At 42.3% G+C, this 13,195-nt stretch overlaps 1 protein-coding gene across 1 annotated transcript; it reads left to right on the forward strand.

The window, feature by feature from the left end:
- Positions 1–961: 961 nt before the first annotated feature.
- On the forward strand, positions 962–4,888 carry six3a (SIX homeobox 3a). Its single transcript, XM_067610542.1, has 2 exons — positions 962–1,830; positions 3,890–4,888. The coding sequence occupies exons 1-2, from the start codon at positions 1,139–1,141 to the stop codon at positions 4,080–4,082; spliced, it is 885 nt and encodes a 294-aa protein (XP_067466643.1). The 5' UTR covers positions 962–1,138; the 3' UTR covers positions 4,083–4,888.
- The last annotated feature ends 8,307 nt before the right edge of the window (positions 4,889–13,195 follow it).

Raw genomic sequence — 13,195 nt, forward strand, 5'->3', positions numbered from 1 at the left:
AGGCTAGACCATCAAAAACCCCGTGATAAACTGGTGGCATCAAAGGCTGATGCCAGTGACAAACAGTTTTCCAACTGAAACGCCATGATCGTTGTTTAATCAACACAACGCTGCGCATCGATATTCATTTGGAACAATAAATTTTGTTGGTTGGAGAGGATGCGGCGGGCAGGGGGCCAGGGCTGCGCCCAGCGTCCCACAGACAAGGCCGGGGACAGCAGGAGGGGGAGCGGCATCACACTGCAGCCTACACCCGGACCAGCACCCACCCAACACAAAGTGACCACACACACCAGCGAGTCCGAGTAAAGTCATCTCAGACAATGTCATAAAATTGCGGACATGCAATTTTTCAAATCATCGGCGGATCCAGGGCAAAAGCTAGGAATGTGTCATAATTTGATCTTTTAGGAAACAAGAAAATGGAAAGTGATAACATACATAAAAAGGAAAGAAGACCCTAACGTCCTCCTTTCCCTCGCAGGAAAATGAATAGACTGATAAAAAAGATTAAAAAGTAGCTAATACAGGAAAAACTACAAGAAAATAATGTGCAAATTGACTCGCTTCTATTCAAAACGCGTATTCCCGAGTTGCAGTCATTGGTTGTCCATTTGTCACCCATTTAAAGCTTCCTCTGCCTCCCTCCCTCCCTTCCCGTCTCTGCTAAGCATCTCCAGTCTACATATCTTCTTTAGCTTTAACGAGCCTCGTTAAGATCGCAATAATATTCCACCCTCTAATTGCTCATTCCATTCAGCAGATAGGCGAGCATTGGCTTGTGCCTGATGCGCGCGGTGCGGTGGGAGGGTTGCTGTGGAGATCGGAGACTCTGATAACCCCCCGTGCGTGCTGCACAAGTGGTGAAAGCCTCGCGCTACGTACTGGCTAATGATTGGCACGCTTGACAGTGATTGGCAGGGCTGCCATGACAACGCTACAACGACACCAAGAAGACCAATAGAAAAGGGAAACAAAATGTTTCAATGCTACACTCAACGGCGGATTTAGGGGGGAGATATTATGAGGCTGGTGTCATTAGGCGATAGCCATTGAATCATTCAATCTTTTTTACTAGCCGTATTTTTTCGGTTTTTCCTTTTTCTCGATAATTTTCTTTCTCTCTCAGGTCATTTCCATGGTTTTCAGATCCCCTTTAGAGCTTTATCCCTCCCATTTCTTCCTGCCAAACTTCGCTGATCGCCCTCTGCTACTGGCGAACAGCGCTCCCACCACCAGGTCTCCAGAAGACTTGTCCATGTTTCAGCTACCGACACTCAACTTCTCCCCGGAGCAGGTGGCAAGCGTCTGCGAGACGCTGGAGGAGACCGGGGACATCGAACGGCTGGGCCGCTTTCTGTGGTCCCTGCCCGTGGCTCCGGGAGCGTGCGAGGCGATCAACAAGCACGAGTCCATCCTGCGCGCCCGGGCCGTGGTGGCGTTCCACACGGGGAATTTCAGAGACCTCTACCACATCCTGGAGAACCACAAGTTCACCAAGGACTCACACGGCAAACTGCAGGCCATGTGGCTGGAAGCGCACTACCAGGAGGCCGAGAAGCTCCGCGGTCGTCCCCTCGGACCGGTCGATAAGTACCGAGTGCGGAAGAAGTTTCCGCTGCCTCGGACCATCTGGGACGGTGAGCAGAAGACGCACTGTTTCAAAGAGCGGACACGGAGCCTGCTGAGGGAGTGGTACCTTCAGGACCCATATCCAAATCCCAGCAAGAAAAGGGAACTGGCTCAAGCCACTGGACTCACTCCTACACAGGTCGGAAACTGGTTTAAAAACCGGAGGCAACGAGACAGAGCCGCGGCGGCCAAAAACAGGTTGGTGATTTTGTTCCTCACAGTCAAAACACAAGAATGCATGAATGTTTGTATTCAATGCTTAAATTTAAAAGAAAAAGCGGAGGTTTCATTAAACATGTAGTTATGCTCACAGATACAGACTGTCTAGGAAACAGTCGAGTCTGTCTGGCAGGGGGAGGGAGCAGGCTGCGGCGACATTTTTGTTATGAAGTGAAAGCAGGGAAAACATCGAAAACACAATTTATGCTGCTGTAAAAATCCAAAACTGTCTTTAGAAAATAGCTTCGGATGTTTTCTTTTATAAATTAGAAGCTTCTACAAACATCCTTCGACATGTAATTTAACTTGCAGGCATTTTAAACGGAATAAGGAATTATCAGATAAAATAAATATCCCAAATGTTAAAAAATAAGTTGTGTGCTCAAATAAGTCACAATAATAAAACAATAATTTTACAAACACAAATTACGTCGTTGTTAAACTGAAGGGGCGATTTTTACGCAGTGTTTCTTTTTGTTGTTATTAAAACAGCTTGTATATTTTTTTCCCGTAAGAGTGAAAGTAGTACAGTAGTAAATAGTAAGAGTGTTGGATTACACATAAACATGACTGAGATACACTTATTTATAGTATCACCAGGATTTGAAAAACAGCTTCTTCTTTTTTTTTTAATCATTAAAAGGTTTATTAAAAAATATGTTGACTAAGCAAGTCTTAATATTAAACGGGTCAAAACATAATTTTATCCAGACCTTTAAACACATTTGAAATTGTTATGTTTTGCAAATAATATTAAATATTATTGTGTCTTTTACCAAAGCTATAATGATTTATTTAAGCTACACGGCACATACTACAGTACATTCATCACGTACTTTAGTGCATTTATCATTTTAACATCACATGTTACTTTGGATTGTAAAGAAAGATAATCTCAAAGGATAACAGAGATATTACTGATATTACTTGAATAAAATGAACATGAGTATTAAAAAAAAAACATTTGAAGACAGGCTGTATTCATAACATTAACTGTGGTATCATTCCATTGAAATGCTATAATTGATTAGAAAATACCTCGCAGAGAACTAAGCCATATGAACACTATTCTAATCGTTTTGCCAAATGAAGAGATATAGCCTATTTCCAGACTGACATTATCCCGCCGTGATGGAGTTATTATCATGAGTGGATTGGAGATAAACATTTAGGATGATTGGAGTAACCTGGATCTCCACGTCACTCATTCATATACTTCCACTTCCATCAGTCTGCAATGTATCCGTGTCAAAGCCTCACGACATTTTGCACTTGGACAAAGGCCTACATTTCATTTGGATTTATAATATTTATTTGGTTGTGACACTGCAGCGTTATGGGGCTTTATGTGGTAAATAAAACTGTGCAGCAACGAGGAAGAATAATAAATGTAGCAACAAATGCACGTAGCAACTGAAACCGGAATAAAAACTAAATAGCTACAGACTGCTGTTGTAAAGAATGCCACCAAAGTGTTTTTTATATAAAGACACTTAGTTGGGAGCGCCCCGGTAGCCGAATGTTTACTGCGCATGCCACATAACCGCAACGTCCCTGGTTAGTTTCCAGCCAGGGACCCTTGTTGCATGTCAAACCCATCTCTCTTTCCTTGTTTCCCGTCTGCCTCTTCGCCGCCCACACAAAAATGCCCCAAAAAATAATCTTCAAAAAAAAAAAAGACACTTAGTTGGAATGACAGCTTAATTTTTCACACATAATTTAAATCCCAGATTTCTGACTTGCGCGATTTTCAGGCCTACTTTTGTTGAAACAAACAAAACAAAACAAAAAAAACCCCATTACATTTCTTCCAACATTTGGTAGTCTAAATAGTGCTGTGTTTTGTCCCCTGAAAGCTGGCTATTTGATAAAAGCATGCATGCATGGCTGGGGCCGGCAGGGGGAAAGAAAGGCGAGTTTGAACCCCTATTTTGCAGGAGGAGGAGGGGAAAGGGGGACATTCTCAGGTCTAATTGCCATTTCTCTCATTTTTTTTCTTCTTTTTTTTCCTCCCCTCCTCGCTTCTTTTCTTCTCCAGGCTCCAGCACCAAGCAATAGGACCGACCGGTATGAGGTCCCTCTCAGAGGCCGGGCTCACCCCTCACAGCTCGGCAGAGTCGCCTTCAACCGCGGCCAGTCCCACCACCAGCGTTTCCAGTATGACAGAGAGAGTTGATACTGGGACGTCCATCCTGTCCGTCACATCCAGTGACTCGGAGTGCGATGTATGATACGGAGAAAGAAACACAAAAACAAACAAAAAGAGAAATATTTACAGGGAAAATGGACCTGAGAGGAAGAAAAAAAGACTTATGAAATATCGCGGATGAAAAAAGGACCGATTGATATAAATATTAAAATAAAAAGAGATAAAAGCACGTCGGTTTTTTTTTTTTTTTATTAAAAAGCGCTTTCAAAGGACCCACGCCTCCCCCTCCTCTTCATACCCCCACACCACCACCATCACCACCACCACTACTACTACTACTACTAGACTACTTGCATGATGTTTTTTTTTTATTTTTCATTTTGTAATCAGGGAAAATAACCTGAATGCAAGATTTTCCATCAGGAACATCGATCAGAGGGAATAAAAACAGATCGTCTTGGTGTCTTCGTCGCTTTTTTTCCCCCCCATCTCCGTTTTTAGTCCAAGTGATGATGATGACGGTGAAGCAGCCGCCATGCAGACAAGATGCAATCCTGTTTTTACTTTGTGTTCATCAGACAATCATTTTAAGTCGTAAGCACCTTTTTTTAATATACTTCTGTCACTGCCTGTGTGGGGTACATGGTCAAAAAAAAAATGTTGAACGGGATCGTTTATGACTGTATCAGATTTTTATTTTTATTTTCAAAATTTTATATTGAATTATGTATATCTCAAATAATGCGATCATTCTCCCGGTCTGTAATATACGTGTAGAAATATGCTTGTACATAATTATTGCTCTCCCCCGTCTCATCCTCTTTTCTATCCCTTCCTCACTTTTCTTGACTTGGTGTTCCTACATAAAATATTTGTCAAAACTTACAACTGAAGTGCTGTAGGCGTTTTTGTTGTTGCTTTTGGTTGGTTTTTCCGGGGGGGAGGGAGGCGGGAGGTGGGGGGGGTTAATGACATATGTCACACATTTATGCAAAAAAAAGAAAAAAAATATGAAAAGTGGAATAGCTTATTACTACATTTATGCCCCCTCCTATCCTCTCTGCCGCCCCAGGGTCGCTCAAAGCGCTTATTTACATGAGTCTATCCAATGTTTCTTTCTTGCGTGGTTATTATGTTAATGTACCATACATTTCTTAATCAAATACAGTATTCAATTTGCTATACCTCTTTGCATGATGTCTGTCTCTCCATCCGATTACGGATAAGGACATTGATAAGTGGCTAAACACATGTTCATATTGGGTCATTATTGGATTGTGGGAGCATTAATGCTCATCACTGGCTTATGCAAGCCCGGACCAGGTTATGCAGTCAGGGGGTTGAACTCACCTAAAATCTGCTTGGTTTTTTTTTTATCTCCGGAACATAGTTGACCCAGGTTTTTAAAGCTATTTCTCATGTAAGAGTGCTGTGTGTTTTAAAGAAAAAAAACGTAAATGAATGCTATAATATAATTATAAGTGTTAAAGTTAAGATTTATTTCTCTGAAAATGTCTTACTTTTCTTATTTTTTCATTACACCACTGGTTCTAACTTATGCCATGTAGGTAAAATCGCCCTATATGTCTGCCTCTGTACATATACTAGGCCTACACAAATTCTGGCAAATGTCAACGCCATGCAGCACTTAAAAATGTGAGTGCTATTTCCCCTTTTGTTTACCGTTGCTAGTGAATACAGAAATTAAGTAAACGCGCCATTAAATGGGCTAATCACGATGGGACTCCTCCCCTGTCCCAATCTCCCATTGTGGCCCGCTGAAAAGAGCTTTTCTTCCTCGGACGAGAACCATTTCCCCCTCCAAAAAAAAGGCTTTCTCTCCTGCAGTCCCTTTCCATCTAAATCCCCAACCAATTATGCCGCAGACTAGGGCAGATTTGCTATAGGACACTGTTGCAGGAACTATAGTTTTGGTGGAAACACTTGCGCAAAGATTTCTCCTTCCTAGAAGCAGAGCTTGGGGATCTCCCCATGTAAATAAACGGCGCTTTATAAACTGCAGGCAACTCCTGTAATAAGCGTCGACTCACTGTGAGTGTTGCAGTCGTGTGTTAAGCGACAGAAAGTAGGAGAGATGCTGCTGTTTGGCTCAGTGAGACCGCAGGACTTTTAGAGAAAGTGGAGACTGGCATAAAAGCCACGCCAGCGACATCAGTTCTCCCACCATGGCAGATTTCTCCCTGACCTTAGATTAGAAGAGACTGCAATGAAACAAAGTTTACTGTGCATGTTTCCAACAAGTGTAACATGGGTGTTTTAGGACTACTGTGCTGTCAGTGATTAACAGGATGTTTGGATATTTTTCCAGGATGGTGTGTGCATAGTCTGAAAGCGTAGATACAAAATATTATTGGCGGTGTTTGTGTGTTTGCATGCATGCGCACGCAAAAGAGGCGGAGAGCAGGTGTGTAGTAGTTAGAATAGAGGTCAGGAAAACGTTTTTCTTACAAAAAAAGTGCCTAATTAGACTAGTTTCATATGTTAATCTAATGGCTATAAGTTATTGACACAGGCGGCTGTGCGCTCGGGCGTGTGAAAGTAAAATAAAAATAAAAAACTAACAATCATAGATAAATTAAACATAAAATAGTTCAACTTAAATTTAGTTAATTATGATTTAAATGCTGTATTGTGGTGTTAAAATATGAGATCCGGGTTGACAAAAGTTGAACTTGTTGTAAGCTGTAAACTTTTTGGATAGATACGTTGATACTTTTGGTAGATCTGACTTTGGATTATGTTGTTTTGTTTTGGGTTTTTATTTTTTTTCTGCACAAATGTTCAGTCTCCACTGGATGACATGTGCGCATAACCCATCTGCATGCATAAGTCTCCCTCAGCCGGATACCAATCAAAACACAAAAACAAGTGAGTCAAAAGCTTCAGCCATACGACTCAATAGGCCTGTGATCCTGAAATAACCGAGGCCATAATGCAGACAAACGCAAAGCTCAGCTCCCTGCCTGCCTGGCTGAAACAAACCATCTCCCGCCGCACTCATTGGCAGTCGATTCCAGATGAAGAAAATCTGTATCATATTTTAAACCCATTCCGGGTCTTAAATCGGCCTGCTAGAGGCAGATAGGCCGTATCAAGAGCACCGAGGGGCCATGGCACCGCCGCACCACCAGACCCTTATCATACACCCCCCACCTCTCCATTTACGCACTCCACAAGTTTTATTGGCTGCGACAAGTCCCGGCTATGATTGAGATTAAATTAATCGTAAACTGAAGAGCATTTTTATCGGCAAAGGAGGACACGAGGATTAGGGCTATATCTGAAAGATGGAGCCACAGATAGGGACTCATGAATACAAAACAAGCGATGAATGAGCTTCATTTTGCTCAACGTTGCGTTCATTAAACCCACGGGCTCTGGAAACCGTGTAAATATGCAGATATAAACTTAACTTACTTGAGTAAAAAGATGAAAATAAAACAAAATAAGTGATGTTTGTGTGAAATAATGTGTAAAAAAAAAAAGAAAGCTAAAGATGCAAACTTTGTAGAAGGCTTTTAAAATTTAAAAACAGGAAAAATACTGTTAATGGATTTCTTTAAATATACCAGCAAACTCTGCGTTAAAGGAATTCGACAATAGGATGTCAAAGAGATCAGGGAGAAACTAAAAGTCAATATTAATTAAATATCATAGTGATTTTCCATTAGGGCATGTTTGACCATGTAAATGAGACCCGTGTAAACAGGTACTTTATTGTCCTCGCTGTAAACATATGTAGGCCAGAGTGGCAGTAGTAAAAAGTGCTGGAAGTGTGAGTCTATCTGTTGCTGGCTGGGGTCATTAACAGTGGGGGAGCTCTTGTTCGTGATCTGTCAACTCAAATATGGATCACAAGACAAAGGAACTTAGCGAGGAGTAATCTCTGTGTGTGATACTTACATGAGAGTAAACGAGAATGTGAGACAAGTGCGGCAACAATGGAGACTCGCATGTTTTTCTCTTTTACGCTCCCTAAAGTTGTTTTGCATTTATCTGTGCAAGTGCGTCTGTCAAACAACATTTGCATCAACAACGAGCTGAACAACAACATAAAGACGATTAGTTTTTTTTTTATTTTTTATATGGCTTCCAGATTTGAAGTCAAAGTGATTTAAAGTGTCTTTAAGGGGAGAAAAACACGTGTGAGTGCTCTTCTGAAAAATACAACTGATTTATGTTTGGATTGATGGCTGTTTGCTTCACGATGATCCGCTTAGAGGTCACAGTTTACCTTTCCCTCCACTTCCAACCACAACATCTTGTAGTCTATTGCAAAGTTAATGCAGACACTGTCAATCCAACTATAGGGAACAAGAGGAAGGAGGGGGGACTATTAGGCTGAAGTCTGGCGGTGAGAAATACTTGCCCTGCCCTGTTTTTTCTCGGATTTCACCGGTTAACTGAACACAACTTTCCTATTGGTGTGTATTCATGCAGCACCCAAAGAGCACCAGTTTCCCTGTAACCTCACCAGCGCGGCTGTCAGTGCAGGAATGAGCGGGGCCCTTTTTGGACTAAACTTTCTGCTCTCACTCTCTCTTTTCTTCAATAGGTAAGACGCAGGGCTGCAGCATTCCTCTTGACTGAGTGGTAATTTATACTAAGTTAGATGACCATGACCTGTCATTATTTTAGACGGAGAGCTGCTGTTCTCTCTTCCTGGGTTATTATGAGAAATATTAACAGCAAATAGGCGTCCTTGTAAAGGCCAAAACAAGCGAGTGTGCATTATATTTTCACTTCACCATCACCCAACTATCCAGCAACACATTTAAGAGGAATTACAGCAAATAGATACAGCTTTTTACACGATTTTAACGATGGAGATAAAAGAGGAACATTTTTCTACACAATAAATTCAGTTTGAATGATATGAAAAAAAAAAGCTATATGGTGGTAATGATGTGTTTGACTGGGTCAAGTCAGACCGTTTTATAATTCGGCGTGGTTGCTAGCAGGTAAACGTGGTGAGAGTTTTGACATTTTGACTTTTGGTGTAATTTCGATTATGTGTGTCCGTTCCTGAGGTGCGCAAATTGTGCGCGTTTTTACCAATGCCGCGCGCCATGCACCTGCTGCTTGTTGTCAACTGATCAACCCCCCCCCCCCCCCCAATCCCGTCACACACACACACATACACACACCCTCTCTCTTTCACACACCCACGCACACACTCTCTCTAAGACCAAGGCAGCGTTTGAAAATATTCTTCTATTAAATTGTAATTTGGAGGTCACACAAGGCAGAGAGCAATGATACAGGATCAGTGGTGTAAGCTTTCATTATATGGAGGCTACCGTACAGGCAGATTGGATCATACTCTCTCTGTCATAGTCAGGTTGGGAGGTGTGTGTGTGTGTGTGTGTGTGTGTGTGGGTGGAGGGGGGAGGGAGGGTGGGTCAAGAAATACTTCAGTCTAATGCTTATTAGTGTGGACTGCTATTGCACAAGCCTCATCTTTTTAAAACAAGCATAACATGAAAGCAACCCAACTCTAGCTTACCCAAGCGAACATGACCACCCCCCCAAACCCCCCTCTCTTACACACACACACACACACACACGTGCACGCGTATAGCCTTGCACTCACAGCACATATGGAGGTTGTATATGTGTGTGTGTGGTGTGTGTGTGTGTGTGTGTGAGTGTGTGTGTGTTGGGGTGGGGGCGCTGGGTGCAGGCTGTGATCTCTCGCCTTGTGCACACCGAGTGGACAGAGGGCTGAGCAGCTTAAATAGAGCCCCAGCACCTGTGTTTTCTACCGCCGTTCTCAGGCCTTCTTAGCATGGCACGGCACTGTCCAGCATGGATATATATACCGAGTATCACGACACACACACACACACACGCACACACACATACGCACACACACCATACACACCATGTGCCAGAAATAAAAAGGGAAGAATGAGTGAGTTTATTCTGAGCATTAAGCTTCACTAAATGATATTGTCTGTTTTCGCGCCTCACTCCTTTCTCAGTGTTTTGGTTAAAAGTTCTTATTAACCAAAATAAATCACCAACTTTTAACAGATTGTGTCTAATCAGAGTCAATCGATTTCACAAGGTTTTTACAAAATAATCAACACAGCGAGGGATCATATCTTAATATTATATGGGAGGTCATTTAAAAGAAACAGTGACTGCGTGAAACTGTCTCTGTCACTGTGATCCATATTTAAAAAATCAAATAATAATTTTAAAAAAAAGCACTTACGCCTTTTCTTCACTTGTAGCCTACGCTGCAGCCTGATTGCGTCTCAAAGCATCTCTGCTCTCACTCATTCAAAAACAAAAACAAAAAAATCATTGAATACACGTTTATTAGCAAAAACCCCACTAAAGACAGACGCGGTGCTCCTCTCTGACTTGGTGCGCTTTGGTGACATGCCCCCCGTTACCCCCCCTTTTCCTTCCATGAATTGGAGATTGTTCCCTGGTTTGATGCTGAAGGCTATTGTATGTCAGCTGGAGCTCCTGCCTGCTCTGGTACTGAAAGTACCGGATGAACCTGGACACGGACACCCGGCTCCGCTGTGCGCAGACACTTCACACATACTTTCCCTCGTTTCTTTTAGATTTGGGACGATATCACGTGTCAGTTCTGCCCATTTTGGCGGAAATGAGACTCCAGGTCATCAACGTAAATCGGCCTAATGACCCCCAAAGGCCTTTTTACATCAAATAGTGTACATATATAAAAACAAAGTAGAAGGATGGATGGACTGTACATCTCTAAAAAATCAAGTCAAAACAAAATTTGACATCTGTCGTTGTCGCACTCTCAATGCAACACATCAGAAAGGCTCATTTAAAAGCAAAATTGAATTTGTGCTTTTATAAAATGCCTGTTTAAGTCAAAGATTTTATTTCAAAATAAACCACCCCAGACTGCTGTGATATTATGTTTTGGGTGTTTCAAAATACCAGAGAAAAAAAATCATCATATGTTCAAGATATCATATTTTGACAAAAGTATGATATTTAGTGTATATGTGAAAAATTACAAATAAAATTGTCAGCATCTTTATCTGAACTTCTTCTGTGTGGATGAATAAAACGGTAGATTTCCTTTTTTTCAGTACAAATCAGGGATCTCAACTCACACACGGGCCCAGATGCACTGACTCTCTAATTCTAACATATGTATTGCACCATGACGGTTTAGCATATATCACAGTGATATGTGGCCTAATATGTGACAAAGAGCCTCAGCCCAAAGCTTGCCTGATGACACGCCTCCTTTTTGTGCAAAAGGTCGGGAATTGACTGAGGCCTGGTTGCCCTTATCAATTTAACCTCCATTTACAACGCGATAGGAGATGCCAGCCTCCCCGAGCTCACAAACAGCCCCGACCAGAGGGAAGTCCACACTGTGAGGGGACAACAGCGGGCCAAGCAGATGCAAAGCCGGCCAGACTCAAGGCCGAACGGAGCAGAGAGCCAAACGTGTTCCTTGACTGCCATCTAGAGGAAGATTCTTGAACAAAAAAACCCAAAGCATACCTACTGGTCTTTTCAAACTGCTATTTCAATATTAAGTGCCTCTGAAAAGAAAGAGGACCAACACTCAATATGTCTCACTCTCCTAGTAAACCAGTTCAAAAGTTCAACACTCAGAAGAAATGGAAACATTCCTTGTGTATTTTTGCATTACTATACACACATCTCGCCAAATTTCCTGACACGTAAGGTGTCTTTGGACATTCCTGAGTTTGAATACTGTTTAAATGTTCAACATGAGTTTTCACTGCTGGGCCAATAATGTTTTCACCACTCTGTACTGAAAATGGTTTTACCTCTAGTGACAGCACTATCTGGCAGTGATCTACAGCATAAAGGCAAACCGCCATGCCTCCAGCACCTCCGAGCTGGGATTTCACATTTTGCTGTTAAATCCTCCTTGTGCTCTAGTTAATGTCAACGCAGGCACGAACATACATATACAGGCTTGCACCACAGGGACAAGTGCAGACCAGTGAAGTCATACTGCCCACACAGATACACATACTGTACTATACACACTGTACAGGGCGCGTTCATTAAAGTTTCATTGCATGAAAGTCAAATGATGTTGGAACACTGAACCGGCTCCTCCATTTAGTGCTAGATCAAGGATTCAGACGCCAGAGAGTGTAATGGAACCCCCGATCCCTGGTTAATTTTTCAAAACTGATACCCAGAGTTTTACTGAGGCCGTCAAGGAGCCAAGTGACTGACTGGTGTGTGTGTGTGTGAGAGAGAAAGCTGGCGGAGCTGCTGCTGGTGTGTGTGTGTGTGTGTGTGTGTGTGTGTGTGTAGGGGTGGGGGGGGGGGCATAATGGTGTCCGCTGGTGCGCGGCCTTTTAGAGTTTAACTCCCCTATTGTGGAGAGCGGGGGCAGGGGGAGGACGAGGACAGAGAGCAGGCAACAGCAAAGGTTTCGCTGTAAATGGACAGTAAAATGCTTACGGCAACGAGGCCTGACTCCACCATTAAACCATAGCAGGAGGAGAAGGGAACGCCATAAGCAATAACTTTTTTTTTCATTTTTCATTTCCCCACTTTGTAGACTACCCACTCAAATGTCCTGAAACGGTTCCAGCCTGATTTCAGGTTCACGTGAGTGTATAAGCGACCTTTATGAGGGGTCAGTAGAGTTGATTTACAGTTCCACTGCTCAGATCCACTCAAGACTCATTGGCTGATGCAGTCAAGAGGTAAAAGAAAATGCAATTTGAGAGAAAATTACTGGAATTGTGTCTTTTAAAATACATTTAAAAACGTGTACATGGTATAAATCAAAGGGCCAACAGAATGTTAATTGCAAGATGAAAAAAATAAATTGGACATACATGAACACATGCAAACAAACATGCAGTACATATTCTGTGGTAACATCTGGAGAACATACCTGCATACTGTACGAGAAGCCAAATTATAGTCTCCTCATTTTCCAGTTGTCCACCTCCCTCCTCACATATTCAGCTCAACTTATCTGCTCTTGAATGGAGATCAACCATCTGGAAAAAAGGGAGAAAGTTTATGAAATTCCTGTTTCAAATTCACCGTTTGCAATTCATTGTCTATGAGAGCATCTTCTTAAGAGGTGCATGTAAGATGTAGGCTACCTCGCTGGTTAATAACCGGCACAGGGCTCTGGAGGCCCTCAGCAGAAGCTGGCTGTTTTGT

Source organism: Thunnus thynnus, chromosome 14 (genome assembly GCF_963924715.1).
Source record: "Thunnus thynnus chromosome 14, fThuThy2.1, whole genome shotgun sequence".
Lineage (NCBI taxonomy): Eukaryota > Metazoa > Chordata > Actinopteri > Scombriformes > Scombridae > Thunnus > Thunnus thynnus.